Source organism: Lynx canadensis, chromosome B3 (genome assembly GCF_007474595.2).
Source record: "Lynx canadensis isolate LIC74 chromosome B3, mLynCan4.pri.v2, whole genome shotgun sequence".
NCBI classification, from domain to species: Eukaryota; Metazoa; Chordata; class Mammalia; order Carnivora; family Felidae; genus Lynx; species Lynx canadensis.
This window is the reverse complement of record NC_044308.2, coordinates 27,167,575-27,187,767: the sequence shown is the minus strand read 5'-3', so window position 1 is coordinate 27,187,767 and position 20,193 is coordinate 27,167,575. Positions and strand designations below refer to the sequence as shown.

At 41.8% G+C, this 20,193-nt stretch overlaps 1 protein-coding gene across 1 annotated transcript in view; it reads left to right on the top strand.

The window, feature by feature from the left end:
* Nucleotides 1–20,193, top strand: part of OCA2 (OCA2 melanosomal transmembrane protein) — a 408,608-nt gene that overhangs the window by 78,582 nt on the left and 309,833 nt on the right. The window contains exons 6-8 of the mRNA XM_030317586.1: nucleotides 8,353–8,513; nucleotides 10,676–10,758; nucleotides 12,026–12,179. Coding sequence (XP_030173446.1) covers nucleotides 8,353–8,513; nucleotides 10,676–10,758; nucleotides 12,026–12,179 — 398 coding nt within the window. The remainder of the gene's footprint in view (nucleotides 1–8,352; nucleotides 8,514–10,675; nucleotides 10,759–12,025; nucleotides 12,180–20,193) is intronic.

The following is a 20,193-nucleotide window of genomic DNA, read 5'->3' as shown; positions in this document are numbered from 1 at the left end:
AAAATTTCTTTTAAAGTTCACTTATTTATTTTTGAGAGAGAGCACACATAAACTGGGGAGAGGCAAAGAGAGAGGGACAGGGAGAATCAGAAGCAGGCTCTGTGCACTGTCAGCATGGAGCCTGCTGTGGGGCTCGATCTCATGAACCGTGAGACCATGACCGGAGCCGAAATCAAGAGTCTGCTGCTTAACTGACCGAGCCACCCAGGCACCCCTTACTGCAGGACATGTGATGAAACATGAGGCCAGAACAGAAGACAAGAGAAGCACTAATGAGACTGTGATGGATAGCTGGTGGTGAGGTTCCTCCTGGGGTGATGATGATAGCCAACTGGCACATTCCAGTTAGGGCCTGGCTCCCCTGGGCTCTTGGATACTCTGATTTGTACCCCTACCCATTTCCTTTTGCATTTCAGCTTAGGTGGTTTCTAATGACCTATATTTTTCTTTTCTTTTTTCTTTTCTTTTCTTTTCTTTTCTTTTCTTTTCTTTCTTTTCTTTTCTTTTCTTTTCTTACCTCTTCTCTTCTTTTCTTTTCTCTTCTTTTCTTTCTTTTCTTTTTTATTTTTTAGAGAGAGTGTGTGAGCAGGGGAGGGGTGGAGGGAGAGAGATAATCTTAAGCAAGCTCCACACTCAGCATGGAGCCCCATGCAGGGCTCGATCTCATGACTGTGAGATCATGATCTGAGCTGAAATCAGGAGTCAGACTCAGCTGACTGAGCCACACAGGTGCCCCTCTACTGGCCTTTCTTTAAATTCATTGGTTCTTTTCTTTGGCTGTGTCATCTGGGCTTGACGACTGCTTGGTTTCTTCAAATCAAGTTCTCTTATGTCTTTTTGTAGGCCTCATAGTTTGTCAATAAAAGCCAGATGTGTTGTATAGGATAATAGATATTGAGTGTGTTAGTCAACTTGGACTGCCCTAACAAAATACCACAGCCTGGGGGTAACAGACATTTATCATTCACAGTTCTGGAGGCTGGACGTCCAAAGTCAAGGTGCTGACCAATTTGATTTCTGGTGAGGGCTCTCTTTCTGGCTGGCAGATGGCTGCCTTCCTCCTATGTCTTACAGGGCCTTTCCTCAGTGTGTGTGTGTGTGTGTGTGTGTGTGTGTGTGTGTGTGTGTGTATGTGCATGTGTATGTGGAGAGAAAGAGCATTCTCTGGTGGCTGTTCTTATAAGGACACAATCCTTTCATATCAGGGCCCAACTGTATGACTTCATTGAACCTCAGTTACTTCCTTAGAGGCCCCATCTCTAGACATAGCCACACTGGGGGTCAAGGCTTCAACATATGAATTTGGCAGGGGGACATAGCATTCAATCCATAACACTGTGGGCTTTAGCTGGGGTTCTGTGTAAATCTAGTCAGAGTTCGGCTATGTTGCAGTATGTGGTTGCCATGGTAACCTCTAATATCCCAGACACTTGGAATTGCTTGGCTTCTCTCCAGCTGTCTGCTAGGCTGTGCACTGTTCCTACTCCTCTGCGAGGGGTAGAGTTACTTTCCCCTCTTTCCTGCCACTACTGGCTGCTGGGGTTACATTGTGCCCTTAGGCTACCAGATTTGATGTGCTTCCCCAGGAAATTAAGGTTTCTCCACCAGTCTTCTCAATCTCTCCATATCTTCCCTGTGAGCACCTGCTAGGGTCCCTGGAGCAAAACCGTACAAGAAGATGCTAACACCCCTATTTTGTGGCTCCCAGGGCCTCCCAAGTCTCACGCTAGCCCACACTTGACCTTGAGCTGTTTAAAAATTTTCTGATTTAATCTTGCCTGCTTCTGTATGTGGTGGTAGCACCTGTCTCAGGGAAGCAATGCTTGGCCCTGTTCCTCCCCGCATTCACCTGCCTTACTCTAGATTTCAAGTTAGGTGTTGTGATGCAGCCTCATTCTTGATAGAATAAGCCATTAACTTAAAATTTGTTCCCTGTTTTCTGGTTGTGAGAGTGGGATTGGTGTGTTTCTAGCTCTTTATGTATCCCAAATGAAACTGGAAGTCCAGAGCCCACACCCTCTCTTAGAATGGACATTGGGATTAGGATATTGAAGCATGAAATCCCCTAAAGTTCTCAGTCCTGCTTAGAGCAGTAGGGTTAGTGGTAGGTCCTGAGGAAGGGACATCTTGGAAAGCAAACAAAGGAGGAGAAGAGGGCAAGGAGGAGAAAGGAGTGGGGAGGAAGAGGAAGCAGGTGGAGGAGGAGGGTGGTGGAGGAGGAGGGAGAAGAGGAGGCAGATGTGTCCATTTCAAGTATTTATGATAATTACCTTTTATTTTCTGATTATTGCCTTTTAAAAGGAATTAAATCATGCATAGAGCTACATGGAAAGATTTTTTTCTCTAGTATCTTCAATTGATAAGCTGGGTGCACTGAAATTTTAGGAAATTGGATAATTTTCCTTGCAGTCACCAAAAGCTATCACATATTATTGTTTCTTCTAGTTCTTCTGGGGAGTTCCCCAGAATATCCTCTCACTCAGCTGAGCCACTCTTCACCCACAGGGTATCAGCAACATTCCAGAAAGACCTGGCACTTAAGGCCTTCAGGTGGGCTCATGAGATGGCTCTGGTGAGCAGTGCATGGTGCATCCCTGCCCTTTAATAAATGAGAGCACTCATCTGTACCTGCTCTCAGGACAGGGTAGCTCTGTTGTCCATCTAAGGGCTTGCTAAAGTCTTGATGTTTGCTTCACCACTTTATTTATTTTTTTTATTTTATTTATTTATTTTTTTTATGAAATTTATTGACAAATTGGTTTCCATACAACACCCAGTGCTCATCCCAAAAGTGCTTCACCACTTTAAAAATGTGTCTGAGTTTTAGGTAAAGATATATATCCCTGTGAGAGAATTGGAAAGCTCTGTGATTTTTATGAGCTTTGTTTTTCATTCATATGTCTTACCTCTATATCATCTCCATTAACCAAAACTAAGATATCCTTCTGCTTTCCTCAGCTCCTCCTGGAGCCTCCTCAAAGAAAGGTGTGGAGGCCTGGCTTCATGATGTCCCTATAAAATAGATGCTGCCTTCCCTTCATGGGACTTCACTGTAGGTGATCATAACCTGCTGCCCAGGCTGACCCAAGAGCTTGGAGTGAAGGGCTGGATACTGTCCAGAAACAGTCTTCAGTGAGAACCAGATAGGGAGAGGGAAATATTTTGGAGAATCTGGGTTATTACTGTACTGTGGCAACTCCTGTATGAACCTTAGCAGTTAGTAGAAATCATAAGTAAGCATAAGTAAGGATATAACAGGATAAAATCAGATAATAACAAATAAGAGTCCTCTATTCATCCCACCAAGAAATGTACCTTGTCACTTTTATTCTACAGCATTGTGCACAGTCTTCCTTCCAAAGCAGCCCAAGTACACTAGGCCTTTCCTGGGACTTGAATGAGCCTAGGCCCATCCTGGTGGCTGGCAGGCAAAAATGGTTTCTCCTGGCAGCAAGGGCAACTGGGGAGGTCTCTCTCCTGTTTTCTGAGCAGCGTGTATATTTGGGTGAAGACAGAAGAGAAGTGGAAGGGATAGAGAGAGCTGTGTGAGATGGTAGGGATGCTGCATAGTGGCTCTTATATGTTTAGTGACATTTGTGAAGGATGGCAAGTCAGACTTTATTCAGAAACCTAGTGATAGTTGTAGAGACCACTGCAGTGTGGGAGAGGGATTGAACTTGAAAACTGGGACTTTAAAACTAAGGAACAGGGTGGGGGGCAGTGGATGAAAAACTACCAAGAGGAAGCATCAGGGGTGAGAGGAGACTCTGGCCAAGCTGACCTCACTGGATTCTTGCTGTAGGCCGGCCAGAGTGATCAGACATCAATTAAGGATGGTGGGGCATGAGGAACCTGATCAGATATTGAGTGTGATCAGATATGGGGAATGCAGATTCTGACTAAATTAACCTACCAGGATTCTTGCTAAAACTGGACAATGCAGAGATAAACACAGAACCCCCAAAGTCATGGCTTAGTCTTAGAGAAGAGAGTTCAAAGGTGCATGACTAAAGTTTGGTCAAGAAGAGACTCACTCTGTCAATCATTGACCCTAATTAAGGCTGATTTAAGCTTCTTGTGGGTTCCTCAGAAAACATAATAGATTTCCCATATGTTTCTGGAAGCTCACAGACCTTCTTCAAGGACACTAGGCTGAGAACTTCCTGAGGGGGGTTGTGAAAGGAGAGATCAGAGGTCATAGGTCTCCCTCAAATGTCCCCAGAGAGCCAACTGCTGATGGTATCTACAAAAGGTGGGGGCAGACTGGGGAAAAGCTAGCTTGTGCACCAGAGTTTGGACCTTTGAAGGTGATTCTCAGCAAAGGGGTGTTATTGTGCAGGTCTGAGGCAGGCAGTGATTCTGGCCTGGTTTTGAAAGTCAGTAGTGGTGTTCTCATTGTTGTTCTCATTAGTGAAGAACCCCATTGTTCTTCCTTGTTGACTTCTGGCCAGACCCCTGGATGGACCGAGCTGAGTAAGAGGCCTGGATGACAGACACTAGGGGTGTATGTTTTAGTGGGAAGTGATCTTGGAGAAAGCTCCCGTATGCATTAACTGGAGAATAACAAAGCTACCTTTTCTCCTATGAGGTTTTCTTTGTAACAATCAGGCTTTGTCACCTCAGTAATTGTAGGGGTTATTTTAGAAGCTTTGTGAAACAGGAAATGACTGTGATTGCAGGCACCTGAGGTTCTTTTTCCCTGAGTTGTTCCCTGTGCTTATTATGGGGGAGACATGTTCAAGGCTCCCAGGTCATTAGGTGAATAATGGTCAGCAAGCCAGGTTAAATATAAGCAGCTTAATTAGGCTTGTTCACTGGCCTTCCTCCTTTTCTTCTCTCCCTCCTCCCTTCTATTATTTTTCTTTGTTTCTTGACATATGGTCCATTTTCCATCACACCCTTCATAGTAGATCTGGGCTCCCAAAGTACATAAAGGAAACACTATACACATTAAAGGATTTTGTACCCTCCTGTTCTTCCTCTCTTACATCCTAAGCTCCTTATACTACCTCATAATTATGTTCTCCAATATGGTAACCACTAGCCACTAGCCACTAGTGGCTCTTTAAATTTAAATTTATGTTAATGGAGTAAATAACATTAAAGTTTCACTACCTCATTCACACCAGCCATATTTCAAATGCATAATAGTCAAATGTGATTTGTGGCTACCATATCAGGCAGCATAGATATAAAACATTCCTATCACCACATAGAATTTGATGGGTCAGTACCAGTCTAGAAATTAAGGGCAATCATTCATCCATTTGATCCCAAACACTGGAGAAAATACATTGGCACTAGATAGATTTATTTTTATTGAATTGATCAATCTTAAAAGTTTCGTACTTTATCAAATGACATTGCTCCCATTTTTATCATGAAGATGGGTCCAAAGGGTCCCCACTTTCTTACCTCAGTTCAACTAAGCAAAAGTTGTGTCAAAGAAAAATTGCATAAGTTAAACAGTAAGGAAGACTTTATTTAAGACTATTGGCAATGGCGGGGGTGGGGGGTGGGGAGATTGAACTCAACTGCAAATACAACAGGGGAAGCTAGGAATCTACAGTAGGATGAGGGTGAGGATGGAAAATTACCAAGGGGAACTTGGTTGTGTATGAGGAGAGAAGGGATTCTCAATAAACTGGGCTCACCAGGCCAAAGTTGAGGACTAATCAAGAAGAGGACTCAGAGGAGCCCGACTCAAGTTTGGTCAAGGAGGAAGTCCTGGCCAGTGTTAATGAGCCTGGCATTTGATAGGCACTGTAGCAAACTTAAGGGTAAATCCAAGGGGACTCTACAGTTTAGGCAGAAATGAAGGCCTCTCTTCAGGCTGTTGTGGATTTGTTCCATGTCCAGCAGCAGCACATTGCCTGTTGTTCAGAAGTGTTTTATGTGTCTTTCTCCCCACCATACATACATCTCTAGGACAGTTGCCCACACTTGGGCAACCAGTGCAGAGTCAATGGTCACACTCAGAGGACAACAGGAAGATGCTTAACCAGGAACTCAGTGGAGGGAGGTCTAGGGGGCTCACAGAGTAGGAAGAAAGTTCATGGAAGACATGTCAAGTTAGGTCATGAAAAATGGCTTTGATTTGGGTAATGGGAAAGGCAGGAGACTTCTTTGATGCAGTCAGAGGAAGGATGCAATTTCTCTCTGACTTCTCTATTGCCCGCCCCCAGCAGGGACTCTGGTCTATGTTTGGAGGACTTCAAGGATGATGCTGTAAACAAATATTTATTGGTAAAATAAGTATTTTGGGGGGCGTCTAATGTGGTGAGAACTAAATTAGTCTCCAGAGAAGTAGAGAAATGAATAAGATGCAGAAACTTTTCTTGAGGAGCGAGACCAGTTGGGAAGAAAAATCGTAAACAAACTGCAATATGGCATGAGTCAAATCTACAGAGGATCCACTGGAGTCGTAGATGACAAGCAAAGATTTTAAGAGAGGAGTGGAGAGCTTGAGTGAGATCTCAAAAGATGGCAGAAGTTCTTCATACTTGGAGAAGGCATTTGAAGCAAAGGCAGGGTAATATGTGTTAGGAGAATGGCAGATAGTTCAATATGTCTGCAAGTCAAGGATCAAAGCTGCCTGCAGGGATAAGGCTTGATTAGAGGCTCCTGTTTTCTGTGATCTGGAAGTCACAGATGACGCCAGAGCATCTCAGTGGGCTTTGAATCCTAAGTACATGGTGGGCATGTAGAAAGACAGAGGAAAGGAAGGGTGGAAGTAAATGTGGTCCTGTGTCTATGTGGTTTTGTGTGCGCTCCATGTGATTAGTTAATCACAGGGTGATTTGTTATATGGTTGTCTCCTCAAGAGGTCATGAGATGCCCCTTAACCCCCAGGTTTTTATTCATTTATTTCTTGGTATGCAATAGATGCTCCACAAACATTCCTTAAATCTGAGGGAGAAGCCACTGCTTTTCCAATGTTAGCCTCTAGGTGGTGCTGTTCCATCTCCTGGGTTTCTGCAAGGTCTCTAGAATCCTTTCTGAACTAAAATATTTCTCCCCACCCTGTATCTTGTGTTTGATCAGGGGAAAGACGAGGACAGGAGTAATTTTGGCGTGGCAGAAGCAGCAGTGTCTCTTTGGGCCTTTTGTTGGTACATCCTGCCTCATGTGTGACTTCTGTTTCCATTTGTCCTTGATGGAACCCAAGTAGGAGCATAGGTACGTGGAGAGGCTTTCCAGCCAAGTGCTGGGGACAGCTGCACATTCTGGGCTGTCTTATAGACAACAGTGCTGATAAAGCGCTTTCTTTACCAGGATGTGTTTGTATAATAATTTTTTTAAACTAGTATATTTTGCTGGAGGAAATGGATAATGAAAAAGGATTAACCATTCACTGGCACTCAACACTCAATGCAAATCCTGTATACACTGTGGCAACAGTGAAGTTCTACCTTTTCCCTAAGTCTCTTCCATAAACCACCTGTTTCTTTTAGGGTTTCTGAATCTTCCTACAACTAGTGAGCTGCTGCTAAGACTTTTGAGGCCTTATACAAAACATAGATTATTTTGAGATTCATTTTTCCACCTACAACAATTTTCTCTTCTGGATGAAAGTGACTGGGCCAGCCTCTTTGTAAAATCCATGTCATGTCCCCCAGGACCTTGCAGCAGAGGCAAGAGTTGGCCCAGAACAGAGAGGGAAGGGCTGAGTCGCACAGACCCCTATGTTTGTGCAACACCCAAATGCAGGATGTAAGTGCTAAGGGGCGAGCCTGCAGTGGGGAGTAAGTACCATGGGAATTATATTTTGTGTGGGGAAAAAGCCTCTTTTCCTGATAATTCTTCCCTGATCAAGACCCCTTAACACACTTTGAGGGAATTTCTCCCCTCTCACTTATTTAGCTGACTTCAGAATTCTTATTTTAAGTTCTCTTTGTGATTTCTCATTGTACAAATAGAGACCTGGCACCTGAGGATTTGGGCATGGATGTTGATCTGTGTATCTGTTCAGTCATGCAGCCATCCTGTCTACTAGCTCACCATGGGTCCAGGAACTTGGGCAGGAGTTTTATGCTGGCTGCAAAAGCAGAAGCAGAGATAAGGGTAGAATGGGGAGACACCACCACTTAGAGGTTAAACCAGAAGACCTGAAACATACACAATCAGAAATGCAATTTCTGCAGGGCAAAACACAATGTAAAGCCAATGTGTATGTCAGGAGTGAGGTGCTGAGGAGATAAGGAGTGGTTAATGGCTGCAGTACAGTTGGAGGAAACATCCTGGATATGCATTTCTGTGTGCACCTTCTGAGGAGGGTACTCACTGAGTGGGTGGTGGGGGCACTTTAGGCCTCTCTTCCATGCTTTGTGGTTCACCTTGACTTTGCCTCAGCTTCAAACCTCACCAGCCATGTGGACTCCACACTGCTCCAGGTGGACCTGGAAGGGGCCCTGGTGGCCAGTGGCCCAAGTCATACTGGAAGAGAAGAACATGTTGTGGTGGAGGTGACCCAGGCCGATGTTCCAGGCTCCAGGCGGCGGCGGCCACAGCAGGTTACACTTATACTTTACTTAAAAGGAATTGAAAAAACTCACTTCATCTCTTCATAAATTGATTTCCTTTTGAGTGGATTTGATGGGAAGCCATAAGACAATGACACCATTCTTTTTTTTGTAATTTTATTTTTTATTTTTTAAAATTTACATCCAAATTAGTTGGCATATAGTGAAACAATGATTTCAGGAGTAGATTCCTTAATGCCCCTTACCCATTTAGCCCATCCCCCCTCCCACAACCCCTCCAGTAACCCTCAGTTTGTTCTCCATACTTATGAGCTTCTTCTGTTTTGTCCCCCTCCCTGTTTTTATATTATTTTTGTTTCCCTTCCCTTATGTTCATCTGTTTTGTTTCTTAAAGTCCTCATATGAGTGAAGTCATATGATTTTTGTCTTTCTCTGACTAATTTCACTTAGCATAATAGTCTCCAGTTCCATCCACATAGTTGCAAATGGCAAGATTTCATTCTTTTTGATGACACCATTCTTAGGCAAGCCCTGTCTTTTTCTTTGTCTTTGCAATTATTTTTTCTCCTTTTGTCTAAGATAATTATAAAACTCTTGCAATTTCAGTAAAATCAGGCTTGTGAGTTTTTATTCAGATGATTTTATTGGACAATTCAGGGAAATATATATTTGAACGTAGTTTTCTGTTGTTAAATCACAATTAAACTTGGGCCTTACCTCATGGTATAGAAGATACACCACAGTTCCTTTGGGTTTGTGGACACTTAACCAAATAGTTAAGACTTGCATAATTTCCTAAACCTTCTGCTTCTAAAGCAATAGGCTCTTGTACTTAGTGTCTCCTAGACCATCTTTAGCTCCCATACTTTGAAGGCAAGGAAGGTCAGCAGTGGTGTTGTCACCATGGCCCAGAGCCCAGACAAGGCCTGGCCCCTCTCTGGGCATCCTGACCTATATCCCAAGTCCTGATAACTCCCTGGGATTATTATGGTGACTTGTGTATGAAGTTCATGGGTTTTTCCTATTATAATCCAGAGAAGGAAACCCTGCTGTTGCACAATGCTGTGTCATCCAAAACAGAGTGTCTGATGGGTTACTGCACCCTCTTATTTTCCTGCCATGCAGAGCAGGGTCCACAGAGCAAAGGCATCATTATTAATTAAGCTGCAGTTTCATGGGTGATGGTCTATGCAGCACCAGTGTTCTAAAAGTGTTGCCTTGGTCGTGGTCTTAGGACGTAAACTTGGTTTCCTTGTGTGCAATGCACAGCCTGATGGCAACGGCTTCTCAGTAAAGACAAGGTGGGCACACATCTGTCTGCTCTGTCTGTGAGTCTTGTGTGGAAGAAGATGTGACCCTTTGCAGCCTGCTGACATAACTGCCTGCCCATGGGGCTGTACTGAGCTTCTCTGCTCCAGTGCAAGCACAAAAATCCAGCTCAGAAACATGAGGAACACAAAAGTCCTTTACTACTAGGCTTTTTCTGATATACTCTTTCCAAATATTGAAGTGTTTTAAGAGAACATATGAACTCTCATTCATGCTTTGACTAATTTCAGAGTTCCTATTTTCATTTACTTCATGATTTTTGGGCAGCAAGACTCCTGTCCTCCCATTGAAGTTTCCCTGGCCCCTCAGCTGCCCCAGCCAGCCCCCACTCTCTGCTCATATCTGGCTCCCCTCAGCTGGTTCCTCCACTACCCTGCTTGGGACAGGAAGATGTGGGGTGGATTTGCCCACAGCAAAGGAGCTTCATCCTTGGATCCTGCCTCTCATGTGCTCCTGTGACATGGGTGTGGAGACTTGTCTCTAGTTTGCAAGCAGGAGGCAGTTGTAAGTAAGCATTTTCATGAGTTGCCTCAGAGGGCTCAGAAGATTCCAAGTCTCCCATAAAGTGCAGTGATTTATTTTGCTCATAATAAATCATTTTGACATCTATACCTTTGTATCTTTTATACTAATTCTATTTGTGTACTTTTGTATTCTTTTTTCTTAAAGCCCTTCATAATGTAGAAATTTCCAGTTCCATACAACTTGGATATGCTCTAGTATCAGGGATTTGGGAGTTGTGTAAAAAGTCCTTGCTGTTCCTCTTTTTCTCCTTATTATAAACAAACACGTACACTGAATAACACTGAATCCCAGGTGATGGTTCAAAGCCTTACTGTGATATTACATTTCAACTTTTACAGGTCACTCAGAATTGGACTGTATTTTTAAATCCGAGAAGAAGTGAGCGCTTGGTGGTGAGCAGGACCTTCGAGATACTGAGCAGGTGGGTCTCAGGTGATCAAAGATCTTGAGGGAAGGTCTTCTGAGACATGCTCACTTAAAAAGTTTGACCTGTGAGACTCAAATTTTTGGCACGAATAGCCAGATCAATTATATGACTTGGATGGGATGCTCTAACTGGGGAGACTGTGAACATGAGGGATGTAGGAGGGCATCATAACCACAAGTGTCAGGAAATGAGGATTGATTTCAGGGTCCATTTTGAAGCAAATGACATTTTATAGTTGATTTTATAGTCATTAATATTATGAAGCTCTACAATGGAGAATTCCAGGAAATTTTCGGATTCTCTTTTTCTTTAATGCCACTCCATATTATGTCTGTAGGAGTTTGCTAGTCCTGTCATAACAAATACCACAGACTGCTTAAATTACAAAGTAGAAATTTATTTCCTCAAGGGTTCAGCAGAGTTTGTCTTTTCAGAGGCCCCTCTCCTTGGTTTGACAATGCCTTCTACTTCCTGTGTTTTCACATGGTCTTTTCTGTGTTTGTGTCTGTCCCTATCCCTTCTTATAAGGATACCAGTCATACTGGATTAGGGACCACACTAGTGACCTTATTTTAACTTAATTACTCCTATAGAGACTCCGTCTCCAAATATAGTCATATTATGAAGTATTGAGGGTTAGGGTGTCAACATCTATATTTTGGGAGGACACAGTTTGGCTCACAACAGTTGCTGACCAAACTTTTAGAAAAATGCTTTAGTTTCACCATGCCACATACTGTTAATTATTTGGATGCTTATTATTCCAGGTACTTTCCCCCATCATCTGTGACAACCCATCTATATATTCTCAGGTTACATGTGGCCCTTTTCCAAATCACTGTCATGTGAGAATGGTTGGCTTTGCTATTTGTTAGCAGGTAAAGCAGTAAGTGTGTGATGAAGAGAAAGAGAATTTTAATTTTAAATGGCTAGAACCAATGTGAAAGTTCCTGCTCCTTGTTAATTGTTGGGGTGGCACCTGCCATGAAGCAGATACTGCGAGGTGGAGGCTGAGGGATCTACATTAGATGGATCTGACCACAGGGAGGCTGTGTCTGCATCTCACACTACTCATATATACCCTCAGAGCTCCTTGTCTGCCAGGTCAGGAATTGGGCTAAATCACTCTGAGATTAATTTGGGCTTTCATTATGGCCATAGATAACTTGTGTTGGGAAGGACACCAAGCAAACAAGCACTAATTGTTGACATAGGGTCTGGTTTCCTTTACTAATGGTAATATCTTTGCTTCATTCTACAGAGGTACTGTTTCTATCAGCATTCGAGCCTCTGTCCAGCAGACCCAAGCTGTTCCTCTTCTGATGGCTCATCAGTATCTCCGTGCAAGCATAGAAGCACAAGTGATCATTGCTGTGGTCATCCTTGCTGGGGTCTACATGCTGATTATATTTGAGGTAACTTTCATGTCAGCCCTCAGATTTATTTGGGCTCACAAGTAAGTGTCTTTCAACGTGTGGATGTTTTGGATGGGCTAAGTTCTCCTTTTTTTAAGTTTCTTTATTTATTTTGAGAGAGAGAATGAGCAGGGGTGGGGCAGAGTGAGAGGGAGAGAGAGAATCCCAAGCAGACTCTGTGCTGTTAGCATAGAGAGGGCCTGACATGGGGCTCGATCTCACAAACAATTAGATCATGACCTGAGCTGAAATCAAGGGTCGGATGCTTAACTCACTGATCTACCAGGTGCCCCTCAGTTCTGCTGTTTCTTTTTTTTAAGTTTATTTATTTATTTTGAGAGAGAGAGAGAGAGAGCGAGCGAGCACGCACAAGGGGCAGAGAGAGAGAGGGAGAGAGAGAATCCCAAATGGGCTCCACACTGACAGTGTGGAGCCCAACTTGGGGCTTGAACTCACAAACCACGAGATCATGACCTGAGCAGGAAATCAAGAGACACTTAACCGACTGCATCACCCAGGTGCCCCTCACTCAGTTCTGCTTCCTAATCAAACTGCCGTGGCATCTTTCCTAAAAAGGAAGATTCCACCATTCTATGTAGAAAATTGATCTGTACTGGAATATTTGCTGAATGTTGGCAACTGACACATGCAAGATGAGCTGCATCAGGTACCAGCAAAAATTTACCTGAGAAAACTGAATATGTGCATGATTTTCTTACTCTTATTCTGCTGCTCACTTGAAATGTGGCCCTGAAGGGGCAAATGTGGAAACTCTCTGAGATGTACATTAGACTGTCCCCTATTTGTTTCATAGGAATATGAATGTTATAGAGACTTGAGAGACCTTGGGCTATATGGGGGGAAGGATTATTATCTGTTATGCTTATCAATTCAGTGTATGAGCCTTTTTACAAATGATCTTATGTCTTATAAATTATGTGTTTTTGGGGAGCTAAGCGTGGCCCTACCTTTAATAGCATGAAGCAAAGTGCAGACACTGCCTGGGTGGGCTGGTACATTGTTAATTTAATTGTGAAACCAGACTTACAGCAACACATTGATGAGAATCTTGGCTCCAGTAGGTTGAGCCTGGAAAGTCAGTAGAGAATGTACTTCTAAAGAAGCATTTCTTCTTTAGTGTAGGATAGGTATGAGAAATACCTTGGAGTTGTCAAGAAAATGGCCTGCAGGAGAAATGGCCAGGAAAGTTCCAGAAGTTTGCCTGTGGTTGTCTAGTGTGCCTGGTGAGGAATGTTGGCTCCAGTAAGTTGAGCCCAAATTGTCCAACAAGGTCTACTCATTAGTTGTTATATCTCTTATGTCTTCTTTATTCCAGAGTAGCTCTATTCTCTCCATTATTTTTCTCTTCTTTTTTTTAAACCAATATCATCATGTTTCAGGGTTCCCTTGGTCACCTAAACACTGTGATTTTTCTAGAAGGGCTCACAGACTCACAGGCAGCTCTGCCCTGTCTGGGCTGTGGTTTATTATCATGACCAGCAGTGGAAGAAGCCTCATCAGGAAGTCTGGATGAGTCCAGAAGCAGGGTTCTGAAAGGTCTCCTTTCCCAGAAGGGGCCACATAGAACATGCTCCTTCCTTCAGCAGTGGCATTTATGCCCAGGGCAGCCTGCTTGAGACTCAGAGCTCCAGGGTATTGATGAAGGCTTGTCATGTAGGCTCCCTGAGCCCACCAAAGTCCTAGCCTCCCAGAAAGAAAGCAGGTGTTAACCATAAATCACATTTTATAAAAATAATTTAGACATGCTAGTACAGCAGAATGCAAGTTCTAAGCCTATATAACAACATTATCACTTTCTATCATAAGGAATATTCCAAAAGCCAAGTAACCAGATTCCAGCCAAGGGCCAACCCTAGAGCAGGCTCTTCTAAAGGCTCTTCTAATGATGGCAACCTTAGGCCTTCCAGGTTAGCTCTTTACTGTACCAACATCTAGTTCAAAAATATTTTTCTGTGGTTCTGTAGAACATCTTGCATCCTGGATTGGGCTAATAGACCCCTCATGGGATTCTTGTTCTATTCCTTTTATTTCCTATGGACTACAATTTATATCTGAAGCCTTCAGGTTTTATTTTGGGGCCCTTTTGCTTCACAGGTGTTCTAGGAGTTTGACTTGCACCAAGGAGAAGTGTAATGTCTAGATGTCCCCCTTGCAGGGATGCTGAGATTGCTTAGTGAGTTTAGGTGGTGGCAGCCTGGCCCAGTGTTTATCAAGTTCCCTGTGACCTTTGCTCCTAATAGTTTTAATATTCACCAGGGACCATTAGCATTTGCAATGAATTTTCTAATTCTGTCATTCTATCTGCATTTATAAATGACACATTCTGTACTGAAGAACTTTCTCCCACCCAATTTCATTAACGTGAAACACACTTAATGCCAGAAACACAAGATAAATTATTTTTCCTTAATTATCAATTTTCATAATAATGATTTGTTGCCTTAGCAACTTCCAATAGTGTCCACTGAATTTATTTTTTGTCTGTCTCCCATTTACTGAGTATCATTTTGAACTTATGGGTTTAATAAATTCAATGTACTTTAATCAGTTACAGTCATTAGTAATTAAAAAATACAGTTTAATGCCAATTTATTTTTGAGAAGACTTCTTTTTATTCTAGAATTTGACTTTTCTTGTGTATAATTGTACAACCTTTCAAAATTACATAATTATAAATATTTATTAATCTTTCATTAATTAATGGCTGTTATTAATAGCCATTCAGAAAATGCTTTTCCCTCCCTCCCAACAGCCATGTTGAAGTAATAAAAGTCCTGTAAAGAGGCCAATTCAACATGGCTTTTACCCTGGCAGAAACAAAAAGTGAGGAGGTTAGAAGAAACTAGATATATTAGTTCAATGAAAGGCTCATTAAGGGCACCCTTTATAAGTCAGTCAGGTGAACTGCTGCCCCTCAGTATAAGGCCTCACTCCTCTCCTCCTCCATATTATAATATACCAGCCACATTATCTATCAAAAACCTTTTTTGTTATTGTTTTGAAATAATTAAAGATTCACAGGGCATTGCAAAGAAATGTACAGGGAAGTCCAATCTATACTTCCCCAGCTTCCCTCAATATTAATGTGTTATATGACTATGGTTTAATAATATCAAGACCAAGAAATTGACATTGGTACAATACATAGAGCTTATTCAGATTCAGTGGTTATAGAAGTGGCAGAGAAGTATGGAGACTCTGAGCTTGTCTTGCCCCTGAAATGCAGCTAGATCAGCATCAAAGCACTTTGAACACCTAAGAAACTGACCTGAGGATTAATGAAAAAATCTGCATAATTTGAGCCACAGAATTTGGCAGGTATATGGTATGGAGAGGTGAATTGGGGGAGAGAAAAGCTGCAGAACCATGGAGGGTAGGGAGCTGTTTTCACAAAGAAAGGACAGAAAGGGAAAGAGAAAAGGGATGATTGCAGCACATTGGGATTGTGCAAGAAAAGCACTCACCCCTGAAAGTACCTGGAAAGGAAGAGAGAGAGAGAAAGAATTAAAACACTTGCAGGGGACTGGACAAGAAATCTGTTCCCCAAAACCCCAAAATTTGAGAGAACAGAGAGGGTTTCAATACCACCAGGATTCTATAAACAATGGAGTGCAGAGTCTGAAGTTCTGGAGCTCAGTGCCTGGGAGTGCTCTGGTGAGGAAGTAGGGTGAATCCCTAGGATCAGGCAGTGTGGTCTGAGGGGTCTGTGTGCCACATGGTGAGAAGCTGTTCTCCTGCTTGGAGTGCAATTTGGTAGAGGACATACAGCCTCCCTGTGGGCAAAAGTCCTCATGGACCCTGGAGAGCAGCCACGTTTGCTGATATTGAGACAAAGATGCCAGAGTGTGGTAAAATCCTGGCACCAGCTGTGTGTTGTTTTTCCATAAACTCTGAGCCTCTCCTGCTGCACGATCACTGGAATGTTTTCTGGAACAAGCTGGCAACCAGCCATTGCTCTGTGAGACCCACCCCCAGAGAATTAGTGTGGGTCTCTGAAGTGTGGAGTTTTGAAACAGCCTCATCTGAGACAAAACTCTGGAGGGAGGCACTACCTGGCAGGTGGACAGCTTAGACATGGACAAGGTAGAGGCAGGGAGTGGATGGAGACCTGAGACAAGGGAGGGGTGCTTGATCATAGGTCAGGGAAGTGCAAAGTTCCTGTGCCAAAGACTAGGGAGCTGGGTGAAGCCATTTTCACCTCTGGCACATACAGGGATCCACCCCAGTAAGCTAATCAGTGCCACCAAGTGGAGAATGGAGCCATTACACCAAGCCCCACACACCTGCACCCTCCAGGCACATCCCCCAGAAGATCAAAACAAATCCTTCCCACCTGCTTAGTCTACAGACTAGTATGCTTCAAAGTTTCAGTTTGAGGGGAAACTGGTTGTAACTTCAGTCAGGTTTCCTTCTGCTTGCTGGTTCATTTATTTGTTCGTGTTCTTTACTTCTGTTTTTGCTTAAATTGTTTTCATTTTTTTCTTTCTTTTCTTTTTATTTCTTGGATACAGAAAGAGCAAATTCTTTTTTTATTGTTTTTTGTTTTGTAAATTAAAAATATTCTATTTTATTTTCTTTATTTTACTCTATTTTATTATTTAAAATTAAAAAATTAAACTTTTCCCCTTCCTTTCTCTTTTTTCTCTATTCTGTCAAGCTTTTTTCAACAAGCAGGTTGAAACACACCTAAGATCTATCTTTCTTTACTTGAATCTTTTTTTGGCTTTGATTTTTTAATTTTAATTTTGTATTTTACTGTTTTTCTTTCTCCAAAATGACAAGACAGAGAAATTCACCCCAAAAGAAAGAACAGAAATAAATAATGGATTTAATCAACACAGATGTGAGTAAAATGTCTGAATAAGAATTTAAAACCACAATTTTAAGAATCCTAGCTAGGGTTGAAAAAACATAGAAGACACCAGAGAATCCCTTTCTGTGGAGACAAAAGAACTAAAATTTACTTAGGCCAAAATTAAAAATGCTGTATCCAAGATGCAATTTCAAATGGATGCCATGACAGCACGGATGAATGAAGCAGAGCAGAAAATCAGTAATATAGGGGATAAAAATATGGAAAATAATGAAGCAGAAAAAAAAGAGGGAAATAAAGGCAAAAGGTCATGATACAAGACTTAGAGAACTCAGTGACTTATTAAAGATGAATAACATTTGAATCATAGAAGTCCCAGAAAATAGAGAGAGGGAAAGGGGCAGAAAGTTTATGTGAACAAATTATAGCTGAAAACTTTCCTGATCTGGGAAGGACACAGACATCAAAATCCAATAAGCACAGAGAACTCCCATTAGGTTCAACAAAAACTGACCATCACCAAGGTATATCATAGTCAAATTCACAAAATACACAGACAAAGAATTATGAAAGGAGGAAGGGAAAAACTGTCCTTAACCTAAAGGGGAAGACAGGTCAGGTTCACAGCAGACCTGTCCACAGAAACTTGGCAGGCCAGAAAGGAGTGTCAGGATATTTTCAACATGCTGGATTGGAAAAGTATGCAGCCAATAATTCCTTATCCAGCAAAGCTATGATTCAAAATAGAAGGGGGGATAAAGAGTTTCCAGATAAACAAAAACTAAAGGAGCTTGTAACCACTAAATCAGCCCTGAAGGAAATTTTAAGGGGGAACTCTTTGAGTGGAGAAAAACAAAACAAAACAAAACAAAACAAAACAAAACAAGGCAAGACAAAACAAGACCAAAAGCAACGAAGACTAGAAAGGATCAGAGAACATCACCCAGAAACACCACCAACTCTACAGGCCACACTATGGCACTAAATTCATATCTTTCAATAATCACTCTAAATGTAAATGGACTAAATGCTCCAATGAAAAGACATAGGGTGTCAGATGGATAAAAAAATAAGACACATCCATATGCTGCCTACAAGAGACTCATTCTAGACCTAAAGACACCTGAAGATTGAAAGGAGGGCGTGGAGAACAATCTTATCATGCTAATGGATGTCAAGGGAAAGCCAAAGTAGCCATACTTATATCAGACAAGCTAGATTTTAAAACAAAGACTGTAACAAGAGATAAAGGGCATTCTATCATAATTAAGGGGTATACCAAGAAGATCTAACAATTGTAAATATTTATGCCCCCAACTTGAAAGAACCCAAATATATAAATCAATTAATCACAAACATAAAGAAATTCATTGATAATAATAACATAATGGTAGGAGACTTTAACACTCCACTTACAACAATGGACAGATTATCTAAGCAGAAAATCAACAAGGAAGCAATGGCTTTGAATGACACACTGGATTGGATGGACCTAACAGATATATTCAGAACATTTCACCCTAAAGCTGTGGAATGCAAATTCCTCTCGGGTGCCTATGGAACATTCTCAAAAACAGATCACATACTGGGTCACAAATCAGCTCTCAACAAGTACAAAAAGATCAAGATTGTACCATGCATATTTTCAGATCACAATGCTATAAAACTTGAAATCAACCATAAGAAAAGATTTGGAAATACAATGAATACTTGGATATTAAAGAGCATCCTACTAAAGAATGAATGGGTTAACCGAGAAATTAAACAGGAAATTAAAAGTACATGGAAGCCAATGAAAATGACAACACGACAGTCCAAAACCTCTGGGATGCAGCAAGAGTGGTCATAAGAGGGAAGTATATATAAATCCAGGCCTTCCTAAAGAAGGAAGACATGTCTCAAATATGCATACTAACCTTACACCTAAAGGATCTGGAAAAAGAACAGCAAATACAACCCCAAACCAGCAGAAGGAAAATAATAAAGATTGGAAGGGAAATCAATGATATCAAAATAAAAAAGCAGTAGAACACATCAACGAAAGTAGGAGCTGGCTTTTTAAAAAAATGTTTATTTTTAAAATTTTTTTTTTCCAACGTTTATTTATTTTTGGGACAGAGAGAGACAGAGCATGAACGGGGGAGGGGCAGAGAGAGAGGGAGACACAGAATCGGAAACAGGCTCCAGGCTCCGAGCCATCAGCCCGGAGCCTGACGCGGGGCTCGAACTCACGGACCGCGAGATCGTGACCTGGCTGATGTCGGACGCTTAACCGACTGCGCCACCCAGGCGCCCCAAAAAATGTTTATTTTTGAGAGAGAGAGGGAGACAAAGCATGAGCTAGGGAGGGGCAGAGAGAGAGAGGGAGACACAGAATCTGAAGCAGGCTCCAGGCTCTGAGCTGTCAGCGCAAAGCCTTGGGATACTGAGAGTTTTTACCATAATTGGGTATGGAATTTTTGCAGTGTCCTTTTGTGTCAGTTGATTTCCTTCATTAGCTGTTTGATATGGAAGAGTACACTGATTTATTCTAGAATTTTGGACCAGCCTTGCATATCTCGAACAAATCTTTCTTTTCTAATGTATATGTTGGTGTAACTTTTTTTTGTATCACTTTTGCTCTTAGCACTTCTTTTTTTTAAATCTTAATATCTTACAACTTATTGTTTTTTTTAGTTTTTTTAATATTGAGTTATTTTTCTTTTTTTATTAAATTCTATTTTTCATTTTTTAAAATTTGCATCCAAATTAGTTAGCATATAGTGCAACAATGATTTCAGGAGTAGATTCCTTAGTGCCCCTTACCCATTTAGCACCTCCCCCCCTCCCACAACCCCTCCAGTAGCCCTGAGTTTGTTGTCCATATTTATGAGTCTCTTCTGTTTTGTCCCACTCCCTGTTTTTATATTATTTTTGTTTCCCTTCCCTTATGTTCATCTGTTTTGTTTCTTAAAGTCCTCACATGAGTGAAGTCATATGATTTTTGTCTTTCTCTGACTAATTTTACTTAGCATAATAGCCTCCAGTTCCATCCATGTAGTTGCAAATGGCAAGATTTCATTCTTTTTGATTGGTGAGTAATACTCCATTGTGTGTGTGTGTGTGTGTGTGTGTGTGTGTATACCACATTTTCCTTATCCATTCATCCATCGATGGACATTTGGGCTCTTTCCATACTTT